This window comes from Danio rerio, chromosome 12, assembly GCF_052040795.2.
Source record: "Danio rerio strain M-AB ecotype USA chromosome 12, GRCz13ab, whole genome shotgun sequence".
Taxonomy (NCBI): domain Eukaryota; kingdom Metazoa; phylum Chordata; class Actinopteri; order Cypriniformes; family Danionidae; genus Danio; species Danio rerio.
This window is the reverse complement of record NC_141032.1, coordinates 32758661-32786298: the sequence shown is the minus strand read 5'-3', so window position 1 is coordinate 32786298 and position 27638 is coordinate 32758661. Positions and strand designations below refer to the sequence as shown.

General features: G+C 35.5%; 2 protein-coding genes across 3 annotated transcripts in view; one reads left to right on the top strand and one right to left on the bottom strand.

Annotated features, from left to right (window-relative positions):
* Nucleotides 1-21505, top strand: part of nhlrc2 (NHL repeat containing 2) — a 41292-nt gene extending 19787 nt beyond the window's left edge. Inside the window, exons 6-12 of one of the 2 annotated variants that reach the window (XR_015504236.1) lie at nt 2532-2616; nt 4851-5082; nt 8923-9045; nt 12259-12468; nt 15066-15294; nt 18313-18822; nt 18909-21505. Coding sequence is in view for 1 of the 2 variants with exons in the window: in XM_087276509.1 (XP_087132635.1) it covers nt 2532-2616; nt 4851-5082; nt 8923-9045; nt 12259-12468; nt 15066-15294; nt 18313-18569 (1136 nt within the window). In the remaining variant the exon portion in view is untranslated. Of the gene's footprint in view, nt 1-2531; nt 2617-4850; nt 5083-8922; nt 9046-12258; nt 12469-15065; nt 15295-18312 lie in introns of both variants that reach the window. The other variant, XM_087276509.1, reaches the window with a different exon arrangement.
* Nucleotides 1-27638, bottom strand: part of dclre1a (DNA cross-link repair 1A (PSO2 homolog, S. cerevisiae)) — an 81393-nt gene that overhangs the window by 35068 nt on the left and 18687 nt on the right. The window lies entirely within an intron of this gene.

The window sequence follows — 27638 nt, the reverse complement described above, 5'->3', positions numbered from 1 at the left end:
AAGTACAGAGCCCCTCATTCCTGATTCCTGATGGAGAAAACGCAGCGCAATACTCTTGAGTATTTGTGCACCCTCCACGCGGTACTTAAGCTGATTTCAGATGTAAATTCATTGGTTTAGGTCACTCTGTGCTGTGCTGGACTGCATTGTATACTTTGTTATTTTCAGTCCTCTAAGCATTTCAGTCCTTGTCTTTTGCAGCTTCCTTTCCACGAATAGGACACAAAAATAGGGCTTCATTTTCATTCTGCTATAACAAAGGGTCAGTGAAAGGAGGCTCTGATCCTTTTGGAAAATACTAAAATAGTAAACACTAAAAATGAAAAGATACAGTGTAGAGTAAGGTTTGCACAAAACGACTTAAAGTAGATTCATATAGAGATGTCATCTGGCATATTGTATATGTTGAATTAAGTTATTATTTATAATGTATAATTTTTTAATAAATTTAGGTAAAACTTGTTAATTTATTAATAAACAATTTTTCTTGTGCTAATTTTAATTATAGATTACAGAATCTTCTAAATTTTTTTGCTATTTCTGTGCATAAGTTTTAAAAAAGTCTGCAGATTTATGTGTAATGACTTTGAGAGTATAGTAACTAAATACCACATTAAATTAAATAAAAACTAACCTTTTAACTTGTATTTAAGGTGTGCGATGCAAATCCAATTAGAACCACTTGTTTGGTAATAAAGTAAGTCTCTCATGTATTACACACTTACCGGACCCTTTATTAGGTACACCTTACTAGTACCGGGTTGGAACTTCTTTTGCCTTCGGAATTGCCTTAATCATAGATTCAACAAGGTGCTGGAAATATTCCTCAGAGATTTTAGTATATATTGACATGATAGCATCACGTAGTTGCTGTAGATTTGGCGGCTGCACATCCATGGTGCAAATCTCCTGTTCCACCACATCCCAAAGGTGCTCTATTGGACTTAGTTCTGGTGACTGTGGAGGCCATTTGAGTACAGTGAACTCATTGTGATGTTCAAGAAACCAGTCTGAGATGCTTCACTCTTTATAACGATGCGTTATCCTGTTAGAAGTAGCCATCAGAGGATGGGTACACTGTGGTATAATATAGGGATTCACATGGTCAGCAACAATACTCAGGTAGGCTGTGGTGTTGACACAATGCTGAATTGGTACTAATGGTCCCAAAGTGTGCCAAGAAAATATCCCCCACACCATTACACCACCACCACCAGCCTGAACCGTTGATACAAGGCAGGATGGATCTATGCTTTTATGTAGTTGACGCCAAATTCTGACCCTGCTATCCAAATGTTGCAACACAAATCAAGACTCTTCAGACCAGGCAACATTTTTGGTGAACCTGTGCAAATTGTAGCCTCAGTTTTCTGTTCTTAACTGACAGGAGTGGCACCCGGTGTGGTTTTCTGCTGCTGTAGCCCATCCGCCTCAAGGTTGAACATGTTGTGCGTTCAGAGATGTTCTTTTGCATACAGTAACTCTGTTGTAACATGTGGTTATTTGAGTTACTGTTGCTTTTCTATCAGCTCGAACCATTCTGGCCATTCTCCTCTGATGTCTGGCATAAGCAAGGCATTTGTGCCCACAGAGCTGCCGCTCATGGGATATTTTCTTTTCTAACCTAATAAAGTGGCCAGTGAGTGTATCTAATAAAAGACAGGAAATATTGCTTTAAAAACTGTATTGTAAAGAAATCATGCAAACATTTGCATATTGTCCAATAATATTACTTAAATATTAGCATATTACTTATTTTAAAATGAAATTTTTTTTTATTATTCATTTTTGTGTCTTGTAACACATGGATGTTTTACTAGGGACTTTTTCAATTGGTCAGTTAGTTCTCTATAAAGCCAATGTTTAATTTTTCTTTATTACTTTAAAGGGAGCACCAAGACATATTTTTGAGACAGGCACTTGACATATACATCAGCTATCATATACCTTACTTTATATGGTTATGAGCAAACTTGTTTACTTTGCGGAAAGACATGTGCGTGCATGAAAGGGAACGTTTTCATGAAAAGGGATAGCAAATAGTACAATTCTGTCATCATTTACTCACCCTCCAGCCTCCTTTCTTTTTCCTGTTAATCGCAAATGAAGATATACTTAAGAATGTTGGTAGGGGAACCAGCTGTTGACTTCTGTAGTATTTTTGTAACTAAACTATGGATGTCAATAGCTACTAGGTTTACAACTTTTATCAGAAGATTTTGTTTTGTGCTCTAAAGACAAAAGACTCCCATAAATGTTTAGAACCACTTGAATATGAGTAAATGGTGTGGATTTCTTTATTTTTTAGGTGAACTATCTCTTTAAAAAGATCTAATAATGTGATTTCCACACAGCTTAAACGGATATTATGTGATAGGAAGGTTGTGCGTGTTACCAGTTGAGATCTTGTTTACCCTTGTCTCATGCACACTTAACGAAGAATTTGCTCTGTTATTTTTAGCAAGCGAATCAACATTAATATATCTCAGAAAAGGTAACATGTTTACTATACTCTGTTTGTGTTTATGCAGGAGGTGATGTATTGTGGATCGCCATGGCAGGAACGCATCAGATCTGGGCTCTTTTCTTGGAGGACGGAAAGCTTCCCAAAGGGAGGTGAGCTCCTCTCCATGTGTCATGTTCTGTACAGACGAGGCAATGTTCACATAAAGCAGCCACGGGGCTGCCCAAGTGATGTAATTTTCTGGGCAGCCACACAGTTCACTGTTGGCGGAAATTGCTCTGATCGTCCTGATACAAAATGCACTCTTAATTTTATGTGCTGTTCGCAGATGTAGCATTTCTCTTGATGTTTATAAAGCTGTGGTAAGCACTGATAACAGCTTTAAAGGGGACATACTGTATTATGCCCCTTTTCTTACGACACATAATAAGTCTCTGGTGTCCCCAGAACATGTCTGTGAAGTTTCAACTCAAAATAGGCCACAGCTCATTTATTATAACTTGCCAAATAGCCCCTATTTGGGTGTGTGCAAACATAAGCATTGTAAGCTTGCATGTTTAAATGCAAATGAAATGCTGCTTTTCAGAACAGGGTGGAGTCTTTACATACTATTCTAACACTACATAAACAACAAAACTTGTGAATGCAGGCAAAATGTCAGAAATAAACTATTTAAAGGGCCATTAAACCCCCCTCTTTCGGTTCAAGTCTACCTCTAAATCTTTTTTAAAAAATGCATCATAATGGGTGTGGAGCTCTGCAAGCAGAGGGAGGAGTGGGCGTGGCCAGAAGAGCAGGGGAAAAAAGAGCGGAACGAACAACTGTTGTCAGTTGGCTCACAAAATCAGATACAAACTGTGAGGAGACCCATGATTTTATAGTTTACAAAGTTAAAATGCAAAGAATAAGTCATTTAATGCCCTGCTACATATGTTATTTGTAATTTTATATACGCATAACCACAATTTGTTATATTATTATAAAGATAATCATGTTTATATAACGTGTGACTCTACTGGAAATAACAAACTTACGTGTGCAAAAGATTTTGTATTGTTGTTGATACAAAGTCATACAATGATGGAGAGGAAGAGGTTACCAATTCTAGACTAAACCAGGATGTATCTGAACCGTTTGTAGATCTATTTAAATAGATGTTGTGGAGTAAACTCTATTCAGATGTGCTGGCTCCTGCAAGTAAACATTACATTATTTATACATTTCTCTAATCTGTAAAGTTGAAAAAGTCTGTCACCAGAATATAACAGTGCATAATAAGTATGTGTTTATGAATTATGCTGAAGGTGAGCGTTTTATGAATAAAATGAATGACATAACTGATTCCTGTGAATACAGGCAACTTTTGATACACATCATCACCACAGCATGTTAACACGCACATTATGAAAATTAAGTGACTTGTATATGAAGTTGTAGCTTAAAGCATTGGTATTGACTCATCCTACAGAAATTGTGTTGAACAACTGTTGTTGGTTAAGCAATCTGCCAATAATTATATGTAGCCAAATATGTGACATTTTACTTACATTCTTTAACACGTTTTAGGCACTTTTCCACAGCATGGTATGGCATGGTTTGGTACAGCTATTTTGGGGGCTTTTCCACTGCATTCTAAAGCTAGTACGTTTTTTTGTTGTTGTTGTTTTTTTTTAGTACCACCTCGGGTGAGGTTCGGAGGATTCCGTTGCATTACCAAAACGTTTCGTGTACACTTTTGATCACTGATTGTTCAGACAGAATCGTCACTACCAGCATCATTAGATTTGCGACATGTGCAATCCCACCCACATTATGTGGTTCTTAACGGCAGTGGAAATGCAAACCGAGAAAGCAAAACCGCAGTGGAAAAGCAGCATTACTTTAAAAATGTAATTCGATCACAATGACCTCAGTGGCTTGGATGCTGGGATTATATTGTAGAGACTCTCATGTTCATTGGTACATTTATCTTTCTGCTCCAGACATTCTAAATATAAACTACTGATGTGGGTGTAAACATGCAGGTTAAGGGCTGGTAATGCATAATAAGATCCCCTTCTTATGTTACTAGAAAAGTGAAATCTGAACAGACTGTTTGGAGAAAAATAGGCTTATCAAAGCAGTTACTAGGATTTCCTTTCTTGCATGTTCTTTGTTGGTAGATGCACAAAGGACATGATTACAGAACGTAAACACAGAAAAAGTCAGATTTTAATGATATCATTTAATTTCTCCTAAAAAATGAAGTACTTTTTGGCACTTTCACATGCTATTAGATCTTAACTGTAGATATTTTGTCCATTTTATCACAAGAATTATTTTAGATTCTGACAAATTAAGTGGTACTTGATTGTTGTAATCAGACTTTATCTGATGGCTTTTTCAGCGACAGCAAAGCAGGAACATGTGTGCGCTTTGCGGGCAGTGGAAATGAGGAGAACCGAAATAACGCGTACCCTCATAAAGCAGGTCTGGCGCAGCCATCAGGCTTGGCTCTTGCCCCGACAGAGCCCTGGGAGAGTCTCTTCATCGCTGACAGTGAGAGCAGCACCATTCGCAGCCTTTCACTGAAGGATGGCGCAGTCAAACATGTGGTGGGGGGAGAGAGAGACCCTCTGGTAAGCTTTATGTGACATGTTTACAGGTCTGAACTTGTCTAACATGTTAGAGATCAGTGTTTCACACCCTTATTTGCTTTATGTAGCCCCATAATAGATTTATAAAATATTGATGCTAATATATATATATATAGAATAATAGAAAGTTTAGTATTTATAAAAAGTTCTTTAGGTACTATTAAAATAATAATTTATATTTTAAATTAGCATTTATTCATAATTTTATGTGATATGCATTTTCTAGTTTAAGTTTAATTTTTGTCATTTTAATTTGTAATTACTTTATTAGAAATACAAAAAATCACTGAGAAAAAAAAATATTTATACACTGGCGATCAAAATTAGAGAACAATTTATAAATAATTGAACAATTCTGAAATAATGTCATCTTCACTGCTCAACAGTTGAAGGATTTTTTGTCCCGTCTATACCATACAACCAGAACACCTTTTCCCCAAAATAATAAAGCATTTCAACAAAAAAACATTATTTTGCAGAAAACACACTGGTCAAAATTAGAGAACAACAATGACTGTAGCATGGAAAAAGATTACAGCAAAATTTTCTAAAGGTTACAACAGTCAGCAGTTAGTAGGAAGTGTACAGGGCTCTGCTCTGAATAACTTCAGCACATCTGTGGCCACAAGACAGCACTAGTCTCTCAAACTGCTCTGGTGTGATTTTTGCCCACTCTTCTTCCAGTCTTCTCGACATTTCAGTGACTGTATGGGTTTCTTGGCCATAACTTTGTAGCCAAAGATTTTCCAGAGGTTCTCTATTGGGTTGAGCTCTGGACTCTGGGCAGACCATGTCATTATTTCAATGTTTTCAGTTTCAAGGAACTGCTTTACCCGTTTTGCTGTGTGACATGGCACGTTTTCCTGCATGAACACCTTGGGCTGATTAGGTAATGAACGCAGGGAAGCAACCATATGTTGTTAAAGAAGGTTCTGATAAACATTTGCATTCCCTCTGCCATATACCTATAGAGGCCCAACTCCTGCTGCAAGAAACATGCCCCAAACCATGACACTTCCTCGTCCACTTTTTACAGACTTCTTTATGCACTTTGGGTTCATTTTTTCTCCAGTTTGTCGCCGAACATAATGTTTCCCATCGGACCCAAATAAATTCAACTTGCTTTCATCACTGAAGTGAACTTTGGAGCAGTTCTCCTCTGTCCACACAGCATGCTCCTCAGCAAAGCTTATTCTTGCCTTTTGATTCTTTCTGCTAATGAGAGGTTTGGTGACTGCAGAGTGGGCTTTCAGTACAAATGCTCTTAATCATCGAGACTGTATGACGAGACAGATCTTTACCCTGTACAGTGCTGAACTGGTGAGAAGTTCCAGCTTTAGTGTAAAAACGATTGCCCATTGAGATTCTCCGTAGTATCCTGTCATCTTTTCTGTGGATGACCAGCCTTCTTGAGGGACTTGAATGAGTTGTGATGTTGTAAAGATTTAGTATTCGTGAAATCACAGATTTGGAACGACCAACTTGTCTTGCTATGGCTGATAGGGTCATCCCTTTGGCCTTTATCTGGACAACCTGCTGCCGAAGGCTATCAGTCACTTTAGAACCGCCCACCATCTTGCAGAGTCAGTGAAACTGGAAATTAGGCTGCCAGGTAAATAGGGGTTGACAGATAATCAAGGGAATTAGCGCCAGATGCCAGATTGACACCAATAACTGGGAGGTATCTGAAAGTGTTCTCTAATTTTGATCAGTGTGTTTTCGGCAAAATAATGTTTTTTGCTGAAATGCTTTGTTATTTTGTGAAAAAAGATGTTCTGGTAGCATGGTATAGGCGGGACAAAAAATCCTTCAACTGCTGAGCAGTGAAAATGACATTATTTCAACATGGTTCAATTATTTATAAATTGTTCTCTAATTTTGATCGCCAGAGTATATATATATATATATATATATATATATATACACACACACACATAGAGAGCAATTAATTTAATTTAAAATAATATTTTACAATATTGCTGTTATTGTACTTTTTATTAAATAAATTATTGGGAAGTAAAAGAGAGAAATTATTTTGTTTTAATTTTTAAAAAATAATTTTTCAATGTATATTTTGTTGGTTTTGTTCATTTTTTTGTATGTTTTTTTTGTATTCATTTTAGTTTTAGTTTAGTTCAAAACAATTAGCTTATTATTTAACAAATTTCTGTGTTTAATTTTACTTTTTAATTTTAATAATTTAATTTTAGTTGCTAGGACAACATTGTTCATCTAATATTTATCATTTATTTTATTCCAGACGTATTTAACTTTTTGGGGGATGCCATTTGAATCAATTAAATGAAAGCTTGTAAACTAAGTCTAGGGCCTCGTTGACACTAATACATTTTAGTTTTAAAACGGCGATTTAGAATGTTAACGATCCACGTACACAATGGCGCTTCATCTAGCGTTCCTGAACAGATCTCAGTCCACCATATTTTACTGAAAATGCACATCACAAGACTACACTCAAACTCTAGCATGCACTGCAGTGTATGCGTGCGTCTGAACTCAGCGGGTGTTTTGAGCAGAACTCCCCAGGTAAAAGATGTGCACGTCGGACAGTTCATCCAAAATCTACCGCTGGATTTAATATCACTATATTTATTAAATGTGATATTTAATTCATCTTTTCAAGGAGGCAGTTATGTTATAGGCTATGTTTGTTATAAATATGCATACAGTGAAGATGACCCTCGTATAAATATGTTGCTACATTTTTGGTGTCTGTTAAGGTGTCAATATCAAAATGAAAATAGGAAGTTCTTTATATCATGTTTTCATTTTATTTTTCTGAAAGTGAAACAATGTAGCCAGGATGATGCGAATGAGGTTATAAAGTACCTTGTTACCTTTGAAGATTTACCCGATGTGTCCTCGGGAGTTTGTTTTTCCATATCCAACTTACGAAGTCTGAACTTAAAAGGAAAGGATGCAAGACTGAACTGTGTGTAGGTTACTAAATATTGAGGAAAAAGCCCCAATTAGATGCAGTCATGCCTCCGTTTTCAGATGTCTATTTTTCCCCAGCATTTTAAATTGAAAACAACCTCTTCACCATTTTCGAAAAGCTTAGTTTTCAGCGCTCAAACTCTGGCATAGTGTGGATGGATGGCATAACCGTAGTAAAACTTATCTTTTCTTATCTTATGGTCAAGAAGACCTTCATTTTTGTCTGCATCAGATCATTTCTCTTCCTGCTGAGCACTTTGTCTTCCCTGCACACTTTATTAGGAAGGAGCGTGTCGTTATCTAGTTCACATTAGGAAAAATACACCACATGGAGAGATTTGAATTTTTATGGGGTCATAAATTATCGCAGTTGATTACATGTCACATTTGCATGCAATGCAAAGCAAGTTTGTTTGGCACTACAAGATCCCCAAACTTAGTGTAATGTGAGGAGACGTTAAATAAATAAGTCATGGAGCAATTTTTTATCATTTAATGAACCTAGGCGATCTGATTAAGAAACTATTTTTCCTCCACTCCTGAAACAGGCAAGACATTTTTCAGATCTGCTAGATTTCCTTCGAGTAGACAGGATTTTCTTGGCAGAGAATGAGAATGGATTGGGTTTTGCCATATTTGGTCACTAGATTAATGAGATTTTTTTTTCTTTCCTGCCCTTGTGATGTTCAGTGGCTTATTTTATACATTAGACCACCACTGCTGCACTGTGATTGAGTAAATATACAGAAATGGCTCATTTATACGCTCTCACAACTTTGCAATAAAGCGTAACGTTTTTCTCATGGGTAAGCTGTCAAGAAATCATGCATGGCCCTTTAAGTTTGTATTTTTTCTGTGTTTGACCAGAACCTGTTTGCGTTTGGAGATGTTGATGGTAAAGGCATCGATGCTAAACTGCAGCATCCATTAGGGGTTTCCTGGGACGAGGGCAGAAGCCTTCTCTATGTGGCCGATTCTTACAATCACAAGGTCAGTTTTATACTTTCAAGAAATACTAATTATTAGTCTATTTTAAACTTTATACTTTCTTGCTTTGACCTAGAAGAATATTTGAAAGTTGTCTTAGAGGTTATTGCCATAGTTGTAGGTACTAGTGTGCCTAGAACAGGGCTGTCCAAATTCGGTCCTGGAGGGCCGGCGTCCTGCATATTTTAGTTTCAACCCGAATTAAACTCACCTGAACCAGCTAATCAAGCTCTTTCTAAGTATACTAGAAAGCTCCAGGCAGGTGTGTTAAAGTAAATTGGAGCTAAACTATGCAGGACACCGGCCCTCCAGGACTGAGTTTGGACACCCCTGGCCTAGAGAGCCTAGACTTATCCTCTATGGAGATACTACACTACTTGATCAACAAAGCATTAATCTGAGATTTGTCAGACTAGCCCTACTAGCAGCCATAAAATGTATAACTTTGCTATAGAAAGATTTTAAACCACCTTCTACTTCTATGTGAATTAAAGAAGTGCCATCTTATATGCCTTTTGGGGAAAAAATTGTGTTTCGTTTGAAAAAGCAGCAAGATTTGTTTGTCAAATACTAGGGCAGTTTAATTTCTTACTTGGGTATAACAGGACAGAATGCTTAGAACCTGACTTTTTAAATGTTTTCTTGTTTAATTTTATTCATGGTTTATTTATGGCACTACAGGTTGGAGGTTTGGGTTGGGACATGTATAGGGCATTATGTGTAAGATTGAAAGATCTATTTAAAATATTCTGTACTTTGTTGTTCTTTGTGTTTATCTTGGCAAAACCCAATAAACATAATGCTCAGAAGAAAAAAAAACTTTATACTTTGCCATTATGCTTATATACACACGCACACTCGTATACATACAGTATACCCTGCATATGTTTTTCCCAATTCCTGTTTAACAGAAAGATCTGTTTTCAACACATTTCTAAACATAATAGTTTTAATAACTCATTTCTGATAACTGATTTATTTTATCTTTGCCATGATGACAGTACATAATACTTAACTAGATATTTTAGTAACCAGCTTAAATGGCAATTTAAAGGCTTAACGAGGTTTATTAGGCAAGTCATTGTAAAATGATAGTTTGTATAAAATATAAAACAAATAAGACTCTCTAGAAGACATTTTTTTTAGAAAATATTGTGAAAATTCATTGCTTTGGTAAACCTAATTTGGGAAATATTTGAAAAAGACAAAAATTATAATCACAGGAGAGCTAATCATTTTGCCTTTAACTGTATATTATAGCAAGGGCTGGTAGGAATGAATATGATGTTTCATTTTTAGACAAAGTTTTGTGACAATCAATGGCATTTTTCCAAACCGGGGGAATATTACTGTTGCTGTTCTTTTTTTTTTTTTTTTTTTTTTTTTTAGCGTTTTCCTGTAAAATTGAATTAGTTGCAATTATAGACCAAATTTTGTACTGTAGGAAAAGCAATTGTGCATTCCATTCATCCATAAATGGACTACAAATTAAACTTAACCTATAATTTTGCCATCCCAAGTGAGATGTCAGTCTGAAGAAAGTGCACAATCCCTTCGAAGAGCACTATGGCGACATTGGGAATAAGGGAACACTGATGTATGCCTTCAAGGAAAGAAGAGAGGGAAATTTACCCACCTGTCACTGCACATCACTCTAGCACTTAAAGAAATATGAATAAAATAACAGCGCTGAGACTCAGGTGCCATTATTGTGTTTAATTAGTGCCAGATGTGATTTGTATGCAGCTGTTCATTAAAATGCAAATATCATTATGATCATTTAATTAAAGCATGTTTCACACCTGTTTTGAAATCCAGTGTGATTTCTCATTTTAAAGAGGTTTGATTAGTCAGAAAATCATATGAAAAAATTAAGACACCAATTGATTTTTTTCCCCTCAAATTTTAAAACCTGAAAAAAGATCAGATCATTTTTTTGTGTCGTATTTGGGGAATTTGGAATTTCATACAGTGTCATAACTTTTTCACATGACTGTATATCAGGGGTGTCCAAACTCGGTCCTGGAGGGCCGGTGTCCTGCAAAGTTTAGTTTCAACCCCAATTAGACACACCTGGGCTAGCTAATCAAGCTCTTACTAGGCCTTCTAGAAACATTCTTGACCATTGAGGCAAGAAAGCAGTCCAAACCAACGAGCCAAGCGATTTCCTAAATCAAAACAGTAAATGCGTTGCATAAAAACCTGCAGTGTCTGATTTTGGGAGTGAGGACATTAGTTATCACAGTTGTAAACCAAGGAGCATCTCTTGGTTTCAGAATTTTGTGTAATTGGTTTTCTCCTTGCAGTGGAAAAATGCTGCCCTGATAAAATCTGAGTATTACAAAATATATTGTTTTGAATATAATTAAATATATAAAAGTTTGCCAGTTAATTAAATACGAAATATAGCAACACAACCTTATGTGTGTGTGACATACATAAACACATTTTGGTGTGCTTTGAAATGCTGGAACCATGAAGAAAATGCAACAAAATGTACCATTATATCTCTGTTTCAAAGCAATTGATCTACAGGTCTAAAAACGCTTTAAGATGAGTAAAACACAAGTATGTTAATTAAACAGACATATGGTAATTTACATTTATAGTCATTTACAAAAGTGTAGTGCGTCATAAATGTGTGAAGGCTTTTGGGAGTGTTCCAAATGAGCGCATTTTGTAAATTAAGTGGATGTCCCATGCTCAGGGAATAGGGGAAAGTGAACACTGCCAAGGGAGCCTGTCAATTGGAATGCAGCAGTGGTAATTTCTTTTATTATTATTTATGGGTAACAGCTTTTTAAATATTCAGGATTTATCTGCATAAATGAATTCTAGTGCAGTGGCCCCAATACATATTTAAGCAGCACTTAAGCAGCGTTTAAAAAATGAATGTTATTCGATTAGATAAAATATTAAACTGTTGCAGCGTTCCAAATTGGGATAAATTCATTTTCGGAGTGACAGCAATCATGGTTGCAGCTTAATTGTAATTTGTTTAAATGAAAACCAAATAATAAAACAAAACATCAAAAGACAACATTTCTAGATTAATTTCATTTAAATTGATTTTATTTGGGAATATTGACAGATTTCCTCAATTATTAATAGTTCAGCAACTTGCAATGCGAGATAAGTGCTGCAAGTTTTTGAATAGGGGAACACCTAGTTTTAACCACTGATAACTCAGTGACTCTAAGAGCTTTTCTGTTGCAGATCAAAGTGGTGGATCCAAAGACTAAGCAGTGCATGGTGTTGGCAGGAACAGGGGAGGCTGGAAACGGGATTGGCCCGAGATTCCTAGAATCCAGCTTCAACGAACCCGGAGGCCTGTGTGTTGGTGAGGGAGGAAAGCTGCTGTATGTGGCAGACACCAACAACCATCACATTAAAGTCCTGGACCTAGAGACCAAAACTGTCTCTCTGGTGAGTCAGTTTTCATTCTTAAAGGTTTTTAAAGGGTTAGTTCCCCCTCAAAACTTAAAATATGATGTTTAAATTCAAGTGTCAGTGAATTAATAGATGTTTACAGTTGCTATAAATGTTTGTTTGCAGGGTTTTTGTGCTCAAAAAGCAATCCAGCAGCTTTATAAAATTAAGATTGAGCCACAGATATTTATATCTGATTTAATATTTTTTTTTATAACCTTTCAGGACCTTTAGGGGCCATTAACTTATGAATAAATATATGTTTGCAAATAGAGAGTGACATGCTCACTTTTTTTGCTCAGGTTTTTTTCATGCTCGAATTAAAAACATGTAAACTTTTTAGATTGAAGCAAGTGCACTTCACATTATGTGACAAGAAGCTTCACCCTGTTTATGTATTATACAGTATTTCAGTTATGACGGAAGACTAATTGCCTCAGGCAAGAACACGCAGTGCTGCACTTTTTGTTTTATTCCATAAATAAACCTGTATCAGAGCTACTGCAAGGGTTTGTCAGTAGTGCTTCCTTGGAGAGTGCAGCTGATGGTTGCTTAGCAATGGCAGACTCTAAGGAAGCACAAGATCCTGAGTGCTTTAAAATTGGTAGCGGAAGTAGTGTGCATCTTGTTTTCCAACACTGTTTTAGGCACTATGGTCCCTATCATACACCCGGCGCAAGACGCAACGCAATTGCTATTTGCTACTTTCACCTCAGAGCAAGGGTCATTTTGAGGTGTTGTGCCACACTGTTTAAATAGCAAATGCATTTGTGCTTGTATGTGCGCCTATAGGCGTTCTGGTCTAAAAAAGCAGGCGTGTTTTGGCGCGTTGCTATTTTGAGATACTGTAAATAGTCTGTTCTTTAGACCAGAATAAAGTCGGTTTATTGTCTGGCGCAAAATGCGCCTGGCTTACACACTACACACAAGATGTAGAGCAATACGCAAATATCTTTACATATGAAAAAGATATCATATATTAAGGATATATATAATAAGGATATATATAGGATATAAATATAAATGATTAAAATATTACAAAACATTTTAATTTCTAGCCTACATGAATTTAAAAACCACTGCCTTACTTTCTTCATCTCGGGAGGCTTTTTCAGTTCATTCAATTTGCTTTTGTATAATGTTATTATTATTTGCAGTATTATTTCTTTTATCCATATTTATATTTGTTTTATTAAAAACAAGCATAGATTTGTCCACCTGTCAGGTTTTAGACCATATGAGGCATGGCAGGTGTATTTGGAAATAACTCAGTATTTTGAGCACACTTCGTTATCAATGTTCATTTATTTGTTTGCTGGAAATTAGAACTGAATTTAGAAATAGTTTTGAAACCAATCTTTGCGCTTAACAAACAAAATTAATTATTTATAGGCTAATTGATATCTGTGCGGTAAGGTTTCTCTATCCACGAGAGCAAAAGCGAAAGTGAACTTACTTTACGTCATGTAAATACTGTAAAAAACATCTGATCATGGCAATGTGGATTTGTTTGCACCTGGTTCACTTTTCCTACAGTCATAAACATAATTTAACCACCTTGCTGGATGGCTTTTGATACCAGTACTCCTACTGACTCTCTATTATAATAGCATTTCAGCCATTTTTTTTTTTTTTTTTTTTTAATGTAGCTGTTACAATAGCTGTTTATAATGTAATCAAGCTGATCTCTGTCTAATGATATCAGTTACCATTATATGACATTTTGGAGAGCAATACATAATATGCATTACCATTCTGATAAATGTTTATTTGAAAAAGTGTGAACACTGCCTACTAAATCTTTATGCGCACCGAACAAGCAAACCCAGAACACTCAAACTAATGTGTCTCAGTTCGCTGTAAATAAACGTTGGTGCAGCTTGACTAAAACATGATCACAGTATTCATTAATGACATCTAAATAAGCTGAAAACAGGATAGGAGCTGTGTGAATGACCTCTTACACTGCAAATGACATAAGTTGCCAATAGGGGGGAAGAAACCTCTCAGATTTCAGATTTGACGTATAAAGTAATTTGAAATGGCTCTGAATATGTGCTCTTTTCTTTTAATTACAAAAACAACAAAAAAAAACAGCAGTGAAAAAACACAAGACAAGAAAGCATCTGATCATAGTAATGTTGGTTTGTCACAAACAATTAACCAACTTGCAATAAGGAGCTATTAATATCAGTACCTCCACTGACTTTCTATGATGATAGTAGCATTTCCACCTAAGAAGGTTAATTTTCTTTTAGAAAGGTAGCTGTTACAATAGCTGTTTGTAATGTAATCAAGCTGAAGTCTAATGATATCAATTGCTGTTACGTGAAGGCATTTTGCCACTACTATTCTGATAAATGTTCATTTGAAAAAGTGTTAAAATGTGTCTCAGTTCAATGTAAGCAAACTTTGGTGCAGCTTGACTACAACATGAACATGGTATTAGTTAATGATGTCTAAATGAGCTGAAAACAGGATAGGAACATTATTGTTTTACATTTCAGTACAAGTGCCCTATCCTTGTAGCAGATCTTCATTTGCATGTGTGACGGAGGAATTTTTGGCTCACTGGCTCTCTATTTTTGTACCAGTTTCCTATTGTAGGGCATCAAGATGTTGATGCGATCCTCAAAACCACCACCAATAACACATCTGCGGTCAAAAAGCGCCCTAAGCTTCCCAAATCAGCCCCTGTGCTTGCTATGCCATCAATCAGCATTTCTTCAGGGCAGTCAGTCACTCTTTTGCTGAAATTGGCGCTACCAGCTGGGACCAAGCTGACAGAAGAAGCCCCTAGTTTCTGGAGCCTATCTGCAGAAGGTACGGAATCCAAAACTACCTATATAAGTGCATCTTTCTTATCTCTCAATTTCAATTATTTGGCATGCACAATGTGTAAAACGCATTTATTTACATGGGGGTTGTTCGCACCTTGTACACCATGCCTCAGGGGCACCTACATGGGGTGAACTGTAGTGTTTTGTTTGCTGGATTGCTGTGCTCACACATTTTCAGCAGGCTTCAGGGACCAGCTGGTCGTACTGGGAGTCGATCCAAGGATAAATAAACAATTTCTCTCTATGCATCCCAATGCATAGTCAACCTCTTGTTCTATCTTAGCCTTTCCTTTCTCTCTCTCTTTCTCTTTTTTTTAGCATCACCCTCCGTCCTTCTGCCGCAACATTTGTCTTTCCTGTCGTCTTTTCTCCCAGTTATTCTCCACAAAGACATCAATCGTGTCCGAATCTTTCACGAGCGATAATCAGCTCAGTCACCGTAGACGACTTCTGCTCATCATACTGGCTGTTTGTCTATGAGCAGCACTAGAACATTTTACCATACAATAAACAAGCACCTAATTAGTTTATGAAAGTGGCCGTAGCTGAAGTGACAGAAAGTCCCAGGGGCCTACTCCGCAAAGTGACAACAAAGATACCCATTAGGACCAGAAAAAGCATGAGTGTTAGTGGGCGTTAGATGCTCAGAAACTGCAACTAATAGTTGTGTCCGACTTTGATTGATTGACTGTAATTATGCACCAAATTACAGAGAGTGCTTGTTTGTGGGTGGCTATGTGTGTAGTAGAAGATAACAGTGGTAATTGTTTTGTTTGTTAGATGTAAATACAAATGGGTGTCTGAATTCCTGGAACATGTAATTCATTATGTAAATAATTATATCAGCAGGGTAAGAATTTAATAGGGAATCGGGAAAGTGGCATCAAGAAAGAAATATGCCCCAATTCTTTTTTTGAAAGATTTTTTTTTTTCATTAGATTTTAGGTCAATAAATTATATTATATTATATATATTATTATTATTATATTATATATATATATTATTATTATATATAAATTATAAATTATAATTATATATATATATATAAACCATTTTGAGGGATGTAAACTATAACAATGGTCCTAACATATTTACTGTTTTACATTTTTACTTTTCATAGCTTCCGGGAATCCAAAAGGGTCCACATATTGATAAATAATGTTATGGCAGCTGTAATGATTGAATCGCCTCTTGTTACAGTTATAAATTTGATTTATGACAAAAAAAGAAATTCTCATGGGCCAATAATATCACCACATTGAAATGGTCCTAAAATAGTGCTTATTGAGCAAGGATGCATTACAATTATCAACAGAGACCATAAAGACCATAGGACTCAAACTCAATTCCTGGAGGACCGGAGCTCCACACAGTTTTGCTCCAACCCTGATCAAAAACAGCTGATCCATCTAATGAAGGTGTTCATGACTCTTTTGAACACAGCGATTATTTGATTCAGCTGTGTTTAATGGGGTGGAGCAAAACTGTGTAGAGCTGCGAGAATGTCTTACAGTATCATAATATTTATAGTGATACAAAAATGCTGCTCATCTAAACAAAGAATCATAGTGTGCGTAAACTTTATTATATATTTAAGTAATTTAAATATGGATAAATAATTTTATGTTAATATATTTTCTTAAATTGTATCAATTTCTGAGTGAATATGTGCAATGAATTTTGGTGTATTTAAACTAGTTTTATTAAACAGATATATTTATTAAAATAAGATTTTAGTTACCAAACATATTTAGAAATTGAAAGTTAATACAATTAAATTCAAGAAAAATAAAATAAATTACAATCTACAGAGTTTCAACTAAATTTTACTATTTTAACTTTAGTTATTCATAATATATTGCTTAAATAATATAATGTAATTGGAACAGCAAGTATATAGACATTTAAAGGGATATTTTAGCATAATACATTTTACTTAATAAATGCATGTAGCTCCCAATTATATTATTGGTATTATGAATATTATGAAGCAAGCAGATTAGTCTGTGTGGTAACTACTAATGTTATTTAGAAAAAACATCATCTACATCAGAATGGCTCGAAGTAAATTAATAGCAGATTCCTATTTTTAGATGCTTAACTAGGTTAATTTGGTTAACTAGGCAGGTTAGGGTAATTAGGCAAGTAATTGTATATGATGGTTTGTTCAAAAGCCAAAATAAAACCAATCAGACTTTTTCTAAAGAAAAAATATCAGACATATTTTGAAAATGTCCTTGCTCTGTTAAACATCATTTGGGAAATATTTAAAAAAATAAATAAAACTCAAAGGGGGGTTAATAATTCTGATTTCAACTGTACCTTTAAAATAATATATTCTTTAATAATATATTTTTAAATAATAGAATTATTAATTTATAATAATATAATATATTTAAAATAATAATAAATTCTAATAAAATCATTTTGCCTCAAAAAATTATTTCCAATTGCTAAAACAAAAGTAACGCAACACAAAAAAAATCGTTGAGTAAATATTCCCTTACAAATCCCCCAGAAATAATACTCGAAATGACAGGTATGCCCTTTTGTAAGACATTTTTCTGACAGTTCATGGTTTGTGCACTCTGCTTGCGATTTGCGTAGATTAGCCCTATAGGCCTTAGCTCTCGTCCTTTCCTTTTTTTGCTCTCACTGGAGATCATTTGATTGGACACTGTCCTAATTCTCTCTGGCAGTTGTCTTAGTAGCCTGCCCTTGACTCAAGGCCAGTGACACACACCTGGTACAAGCTGCATTGCAGAACCTTTAACCAAAGGCATTTTCTTTCACCGCACATGATTCCTCTGTTTTCTATGCATCCTGAAAAGTCCCCATCAACTGCCAGAAAAATATTTCATTGCATTGGCAAGTGTATATGTTTTTTTTTTTGTTTTAAACCCAAACACATGGTTCACCAAACAAACATCAGCCAAGAAAATCAAAGATTACAGGAATCATCCCTCAACCACACACTAAACCGTTTTATTTTCCTTGACAGGTAATGAGTGGTTGCTGGAAGGCCGAGCAGTAACTGGGAGCATTGATGATCTTTCTGAACCCATCTCGATCGTATTGTCCATCCCAGTGGCCCCTGTGTCCCCTGACCCGACGCTAACGCTCGACGCCTGGCTCTATTTCTGCGTTTCTGAGGGTGGGGCTTGTATGATGAAGACAGTGTCCTTCAAACAGCCACTTCTGATTAGTTCCACATCTCAGGAAGGTTCTGTCGCTATAACACTCAAGCATGCCTTTTAAAACTGCCACGCATATTTAAAGCACATATATAGAAGGGTCTGTTCGTGCCAAGAATTAAACTTGTCATCATTTATTCACACTTGTGTCATTCTATGCCCATATGAAATTTGTTCAATTAAGAACACAAATTCAAATGTTTTAATGAGAGATGAGAGATTGCCGCCCTTCATTTGAACATCTATTAATCAACAAACTATCCTGTTCCAGACGTCCTTTTAAAAAGGACTGTTTTTTCAGCAGAAGAAAAAAAATTGTTTATAAATAGCAGGAGCGACCCAAAAACCTGCGTAGACCTCTAATCTACATTGTGTTGCCTGTAGTAAATGCGCACCCTGACAGCCTGATGCAGAAAAGAAGATATAGGCAAACTGTCATATTTACAGTTTTTTGTGTTCAAAAGTTTTCATGAAGCTTTGTATGATTTCATATGAATCCTGAAGTCACGTAGAATGTTTGACAATGTTTTCGGTTGATTTTCTAGACTTTAAATGTCTCAGGATTGTTATGTTATATAGAAGCTCAGAGAGCTCAAATGAATTAGGGTTCATCCAAGTCTTGTAAAGAGACAATTGTTTATTTTAAGATGAACAGATTTCTGATTTAGTCTTTTATTCCCAAGTTGATCAACGAACAATGTTTACAGCATTCATATCTGGTCACAGAAGCTCAAGCATGCTCGCTTGATGCATGAGAACCAATGAGGTTGAATTTATTAGGATACATTTTCCATATAGAATGCAGGCGTGTAACTTAACCGAGAGCGGGTCAAACAATAGACTATCCTATTCCAGACATCCTTTTAGAAAAGCATATCTGCACTTTTAACTAGATTTATACAGTACTTGTCTCTGACTCTGCATCAGCCTCCCCTGACTAAGAGCGCAAAGTCATAAGTTGTAGAGGCTTTTCATTACTCATTCATATTTACCACAGTTAATCTGTACTTAGGACCATTTACGCATGTTGCATGAATGGACCAGGGCTATCTGCTTCATGCATTTCATTCGTGTGTCTGTGCATGCAGCATGTGCATAACGGCCCTTAGACAGAACAGGCAGGTTGTTCGATGAGTGATGCACTGGATGTGTTGTTCTATAGGACAAATCTTCTCTTCTACATCAGGTTGTCAGGCTGCACATGTTCTACAGGTAATAAAATGTACTACCATTAGATTAGAGGTCTGCACAGGACTGTTTTTTTCAGCAGTTAAAAAAAATAGTTAATAAATAGGGGAGTGGTCCTACAGTGGGATAGTGGGAACAGTCCTGCACAGACCTCTAATCTAATAGTAGTGCATTGGATTGCCTGTAATAAATGTGTATAAATATTAAATTATATTAAATAAAATATTAAATATTTACAGTTTTTTGTGGACAAAAGTGTTCATGAAGCTTCATATGACTACATTTTAACCACAGAAGTCACATAGAATGTTTTGTCAATGTTTGTGGTTCACTTTCTGGACTTTGAATGTCTCCGGATTGTTGTTTTACATTGTTTGTTTTCAGCTCTCTGATTCAATCTAAAATATCTTAATTTGTGTTCTGAAAATGAACAAAGGTCTCAGGTATTTGGAAAGACTTGAGGATTATTAATTATTATTTTTAGGTGAAATAACCCTTTAATGAATGTTTAAACCGTTTTCGGTTGAACAGACTTTTCAATGGAAGGGCAGAATCTCTCTGATATCAGATTAAGAATATCTTCATTTGTCTTCTTAAGATGAACAAAAATCTTTATGGGTTTGGAAATCTTTAATGGAAAATTCCCCCACATCACCCTCATGTCATTCCAAACATGTTCATGTTTATTTCTATTTAATTTATTTATCTAAAATATGTAAATGCCTTTTAATGTATCCAAAACTTTACAAATAGAGATCCAATAGGGTTGTTTTTGGGCCCCACTGACTCAAACTTTTTTCCCCCACTGTTTTGCATCCTGCAGAAGAAAGAGATTAATGACATGAGTGTGAGTGAAGGATTTTTAGGTGAATATCCCATCAACACTCAAATCACATCCTGTGGCTAACACATACTGTAGTAATCAGACAATTCACATGCCCGTCATCATGCTAATGATGGATCGCAAGTACTAATTGTGGAGTCGGGATCTGACTGTTACAGCTTGACAAATATTGAACAAAGTGCCTCATTCTCATCAGCAATATTTTTATGCTCCTCAAGGGGTGTTTCACATGATTAAGCTTGTGTAATGCCCTTGTTTAATAGCCTGATATCTTTACCAGCCATCGCCATTCACTCTCTCACATGCTCTCGCGCAATAATATATGAAATTATGCAGTGTAGTGTCAAAATGTAGCCCTTGTCAGCTGCTCTGACAGCCCTTCATGGTTGGGTTGGCAGATGTTGTTATTATTATTACTACATTTTTTTCCTTCACCATATGATGCTGTAAGACGTTCTTGTAAATGATCAGTCAGACTTAATGCTATTTTTATTGCCATTATTTATTACTGTTTACCGGGCATAAGTGCCTTTTCAATGAGCAATACACTTTATATTAATGACTTATGTTTTGTAAATCAAGCAGTGACATTAATTTCACTATTCAGTCCTTTGTTGGATGGAATCATGAGGCATTTACATCTGCATATTAATGTTTTCTGAAATGTTATCCTCTCAGCCTGTTATGCATTAACAATGTGTATTTGTAAAGCTGGCTGATAAATCATGTGCTTGCAGATCGTGCGCTTGGAGAGTGTGAATCAGACCAGGTTATTGCGTAGAAATGACCGCTAAAATACTGTCCTGTTTCTGTTTTTGCCTGCTTTTCCTGTGGCTGATAAACTGATTGAATAAAAACACAATTTATCTCTCTCCCTTCTGAGGGCAGCTCTTTTCTACAGCCTCCAAATTCTGCACTTTAACAGATTAATTGGATGCAGTGGTCTAATAAAGTTTATTTTGCCAGCATTTATGCGTTTAGTGTTTTCATATCCTCTTCACTACGCTAAAGGACCAATGCGTAAATGACAGCAGACCATCTGTTCCAACAGAAATGTTTCATTTTAGCTTAATTCAGCTTTTTTTTTTTCAGTGACATTTTAGAATACTCTAACATTGAACAACCACCAGAATGAACCGCCAACTACTCCAGCATATGTTTTACACAGCGGATGCCCTTCCAGCTGCAATCCAGTTCTTGGAAGAACCCATACACTCTCACATTCACACACACACACATACACTTATACATTAAGGGCAATTTTTGTTTACCTATACTGCATGTATTTCAACTGTGGGGAAACCGGAGGGGAAAACATAGGGAGAACATCCAAACATGCACATAAATGCCAACTGAGGCATGGTCCAGCTGAGACTTAAACCGATGACCTTCTTGCTGTGAGTGCTAACCACTGAACCATTGAGCCCAGCATTTATTAATCAAGATTAATGTAGAAGCTGAGTTAATGTCATCTCTCGATTACCGTAATCGATTTCCAAAATGACTACGTGTGATGTTCTACATAAAAACACAGTGGCTAAATCAGTGTGTGGTCAGGTAGTGGAATTGTCGCTTGGTGCTCAGAAAATGTAATAGTTGTGATTACGACTACAAGTATGGGGATGATTTTTAAATAGTTGGAATGTTGTAACTATGGTAATTACAATTAACTGCATATTAACACAAGTATTTGATCACCCAGTCACATGACAGTAACTCACAGCATTTAGCATGGAGATTTGTTCACAATAATCTAAATATTGATTTTTGAAACTGCTAATTTTCTTGGTCTAATTTTCTTTTTAAAAAAAACTTTAAGCTGCCTTTCACTGCACACGACATTCAGACACATATTCAGAATGAATATTCAGTGTTGTCGTGCACCATGGGAGAAAACCTGTATTCTCGCGGTATCCGAAATAAAGGAGTGCAAAAGCAAGAGCCTCTGTTCTCTGTGCATTCACCATTGTTGAATGCAGGGGTATCGCTAGACCCCATTTACTGGGACACGTGCCCCAGGAAAAATTGCCAGTGCCCCAGTAAATACTTTGAGATACTACACTTTATATGCAAGTTATTAAAAGTGGTAATCCCAGAATAAATTCGTTATTCGTTATACCGAACCAACGCGGGTGAAAGCAATGTAGTTTAATCAAAAAGCACGCATGTCCACAAAAAAAAACATAACCGCGCGCCCCTCACACACCGCTCCAGCTCCCGGTTGTGAACATGCATGCCGAAAAAATTTCGCGCCGCTCATGAGGTAATTGTGAAACCAGCGTAACAGTCTTTTATGTGGAGGTGTCTGCATGCAGTGAGTTTTCAACTCGACAAAAAAGTTGAAATATTATGATGATGATCTTATTTAGAATAAGCATGACTTCTGAAGCAAAACAGAGGGATTATGAGTCAGGGAAGAGATGTAAACCTAATTCTCAGAGTTGGGTCAAAGAAAACACACAACAGATAATTCTAACAAATTTTTGTATTATCTAGAGAATTTTATTTAAATGAAATTAATATTTATGTAAAAGATTTCTTAAATTATTATTATAATTATTTTAGCATAGTTGTGTCTTTAGATTGTTTTGCAGTTACATTAAGGATTAATTTATGTTATTTATTTAAAATTACAATAGTTTAATAACAATAATACTGTTATTTATTTGTAATTATATATTATTTTTATCAATATATATATATATATATATATATATATATATATATATATATATATATATATATATATATATATATATATATATATATATATATATATAAATTTTGAAAAATATAATTTTTTATTTTTTTATTTTTTTTGAGGGGAAGATGTGCCCCAGTAGAGCTTTATGTCTAGCAACGCCCCAGGTTGAATAATTAGTAGATTAGTAATTAGTAGAAACTCATCATAGACTGCTAATATTTTCGGAATGAATGTGGAGACAAGATTAAAAATAACAATATATTTTTATTACTCATTTTAATTTATGAATGTAATTTTTTTTTAATATAGACTTTTTTTCTAATTCAAAAAATAACTAAAAACTCCTATTTCTCATCTGGTGTGCACGGACATGCTTGAACAACACACTGGAATACATCACATCCGGTCAGCCGGTCACATAAGGTCCAGTCGCAGGAGTTCAAATATTTTAACAAATCCACAGCTCAAATTTTCCACATACGGAGTTGATCGGAACTCCACACGGCTCACAGAGCTACCCTCCATAAATGACTTCCAGTCTGTCGATTGTTATTTGTCGTGTGCAGTGGAAAAGCGACTATAGCGATGAGAAAAAAAAAATCAAAAAAGGAGAGCGAAAATTCTACAGGTCAAAATTTGCTTGTCAGGATCACAAGTCAGAGTATAATGGCCAGATGTATTTTAGTCTTAACTAAATTACAAGCGAGGTCTGCAGAAAAGCACATTTCCTGACTTGAAGAAGGTGAGCTACAGCAGCAAAAGCCATTTCTGTCAGCATGCCAAAATTGGATAATAAAAGATTGTGTAGTTAGATGAGTCTCCGTTTCTTCTGCGATATTTGGATGGCAGAGACACTCATTTTCAACTTGTTGTTTGGATCACTGAGTCATTATTTATGGACAGTATGGCACACATTTATAAACACACTGTGTTTGAAAAAAGCACAGGCATATGTCAAAGCACATGTACTATGCCAGAGGTGCAACCAATGTCAACATGCACCCTATACTGACAATGAGAAGATGCTGTTGAAGAAAGTCATTATTTTTGTTTTATGTGCACACATAATTATTTTTGTTGCTTGATATTATTGTGATTGAACCACTGAAGGCATATAGCTGAGCCACAACCATAGCTGTCAATGGATGATAAGGGAGCTCTCAGAAGAATGATGTGGTTTGGAATGACATATAGACGAGTTATTAATAACATTATTGTCATTCTTGGGTGAATTAACGCTTTAATTGTAGACTCGTTTTTGAACTGGTGATTTGAAAAAGAAGTTACTGAATACAGAATCCGATCTGTCTGGTTCACAAATGAATTGATCAGTGCATTTTGTGAACCAAGTAAATTCATAAGATTCGACTTATTGATGAAAAAGGTGTTGTTATTGTGGTAGTGAAGTAAAATTAAAGATTACTTAAAATAAAAATGCTCTGATAATGCACTTAATAGTTCAGTAAAAAGGTTTGTCCACCACTTTAAAATCCAAAACCTCCCTGAGGTCTGTTGTTGACAATGGTTATCCCTTTTAGACCACATATAATGAGCACATCCAGCAGGATAACACACACAAGGCTCAAATTATCTCACAAAACATGATATTGAGTTGACCTCCACAGTCTCCAGATGTCAGTATTATTTTCTTCAAACAGAAACATTTTAAATGGTAAGTCTGTAACACTTAATTCATTAACAGGGTGTCCGTGGGGTCTTAAAATGTCTTAAATTTGAAAAACTTAAATTTTAGGCATTAAGAAGTCTTAAAGTCCCTAAAATATTTTTATGCAGGTCTTAAATAATTTTAAACAGGTCTTTAGTTTCCTACTGTATGTCTATGTAAGGTAACCCAAGACTCAGAAATAAAGGTATGCGAGCTGTCACTGGGGTGGTACCTTCTTAAAAGGTACACATTTGTACCTGAAGGGTCCATATTGGTATCTCAAAAGTATATATTAGTACCTTAACATTTTAAGAGGAACACTTTTGTACTTTTTAGGTACTAATGTGCAAACAAATTTGTACTTTTCGAAAAGGTACCACCCCAGTGACAGATCGTGTACCTTTATTTTTGAGAGTAAATCGGACCCATCCAATCACCAGCAATACAAAAGTTTATTTTTTTACCAATATGGTTTAAATATCTTTCTTATAATAACATTTGTTTCACAGTTTTTTATAGTTTTAACTGGAACTATTAAAAAAGACTATTAAAAATCTCCTTAGCGTTTAGCCCAAGTCTGAAATTTCATTTATATTTGTCTTAAAAAAAGTCTTAAGTTTGACTTGATGAAACCTGCAGAAACCCTGATTAAACAATGCTAAGCAATTGAACAAATTATAAGTATGTTTGGTCCACACGCAGCTGATAAGCATGTGCTCCATTCATTTGCTTGTTAGTGTTTGTCTGCCTGCCTGAAACCGCTACTGCCAGCACACTCCATTTCCCTGACTTAATGTTCTCAGCAATTCCAAATAAAGCTGAGCTGTGAAAATATACGCTTTGTGGAGTCCAATGTGATCCTCATAATCTCTCAGCAAACACCGAACGCCACCGAAAATGTTAATTTCTACCCGCAAGAATTCCCCAGAGAAGCTGCGACGGCCATTAAAGTGCAACAGGCTAATATTTAACCAGAAAGAACATTAGGAGATTAGTCCATATGCAGGATTAACAGGAGCGTAAATAAGGAAACAGAACATTAGAGTTGAACAGGCAGTCAATCAGACAGCTGCTTTTTTGACACACATCATCACAACAGCTCGCAGCGAAAGAGCATTTGCACTCTTGAGATGATTACGCGCATGCAAATATCAATTCGAGAATTCATCAGTTTAACAATGACATTCTTGTATTTTTTTTGGGGGGGGAAGGAAAAACATTCTGGTTTTCTCTGCCAGTACAGCAGAGAAATAATCTGGAGAATGTCATGGGTGAATAGAAGAGACAACAACATGAACTCAAGGCATCAGTTTAGATTTTGTGATATTGTGAGTGTTGGTGGACAGAAATGTCATGTCGGTAAAACCCCCTTATTAGTCCTTCGAGTCCAGTTAGGATTTTCTTGACAGGACTATTAACCCTGCGTATCTCTCCTTTTTCAGACAGGTTTTTTGTCAAGTTCAGACAGTCAGGCTATGGGGTTGTCTAAAATAAAATGGAGCAAGATGAATTCAAAATCTGTACATTAATTTAGCATTTTAGGTAAAGAATTATATTTTCAGAACAATATTTTCAACTAAAGCCATATTGTATGTGATCTGTAGCTCAACAATTGAATTTGAAAAAAAATGATCATTTCACTGAATGTATCCATTTTGCATCATAAATACAAATATAACCTGAACATTGACGTTTTAAATCAAAAGCATTGTCAAGCAATCTGATTATCAATTTATGAGGTGGCATAAAATAAAAGTGAGGAATAAAGAAGTGAATACACATGTGTTTACATAAGCACTAATCTATGCAGTTTAAATGTACAAGTTGCAATCAGAATTATCAGAACCCCTTTAGATTTTTTCAACTTTGTTAAATATTTCCCAAAAGATGTTTTACAGAGCAAGGAAATTTTCACAGTATGTCTGATAATATTTTCTCCTCTGGAGAAAGTCTTATTTGTTTTATTCATTCATTTTCTTGTCGGCTTAGTCCCTTTATTAATCCGGGGTCACCACAGCGGAATGAACCGCCAACTTATCCAGCAAGTTTTTACGCATCGGATGCCCTTTCAGCCGCAACCGATCTCTGGGAAATTATTTGTTTTATTTTGGCTAAAATAAAAGCATTTTTAATTACTTATTTTTTTTTAAACATTTTAAGGTTAAATTATTAGCCCCTTTAAGCAAAATCTTTTTTTGATAGTCTACAGAACAAACCATCATTATACAATACTTTGCATAATTACCCTAACCTGCCTAGTTAACCAAACTTAAGCCTTTAAATGTCATTTTAAGCTGTATAAAAGTGACTAGTAAAATATCTAGTAAAATATTATTAACTGTCATCATGGCAAAGATAAAATAAATCAGTTATTAGAAATTAATTATTAAAATTATTATGTTTAGAAGTGTGTTGAAAAAATCTTCTCTCCGTTAAACAGAAATTGGGGAAAAAATAAACAGAGGGGCTAGTAATTCTGATTGCAACTGTATTTGTCATTTAGGATCAAGCTATAGACGAATAATGCTATAATGACGAAGAAAAAGAACGAGAAAGAGCATTTAAATCAGGGCAGCCCAAACTTTTTGTATAAAGGGCCAAAAACCAAATATCATCGAGAGCCTTGGGCAGAAGGTAAATATACCAAACTATATTACATAAAAGAAGCCATGGGTAGTTTCCTAATATATTTTCTAATATTTCAAAATAAAAAGAAAAGATTATTTAAAAT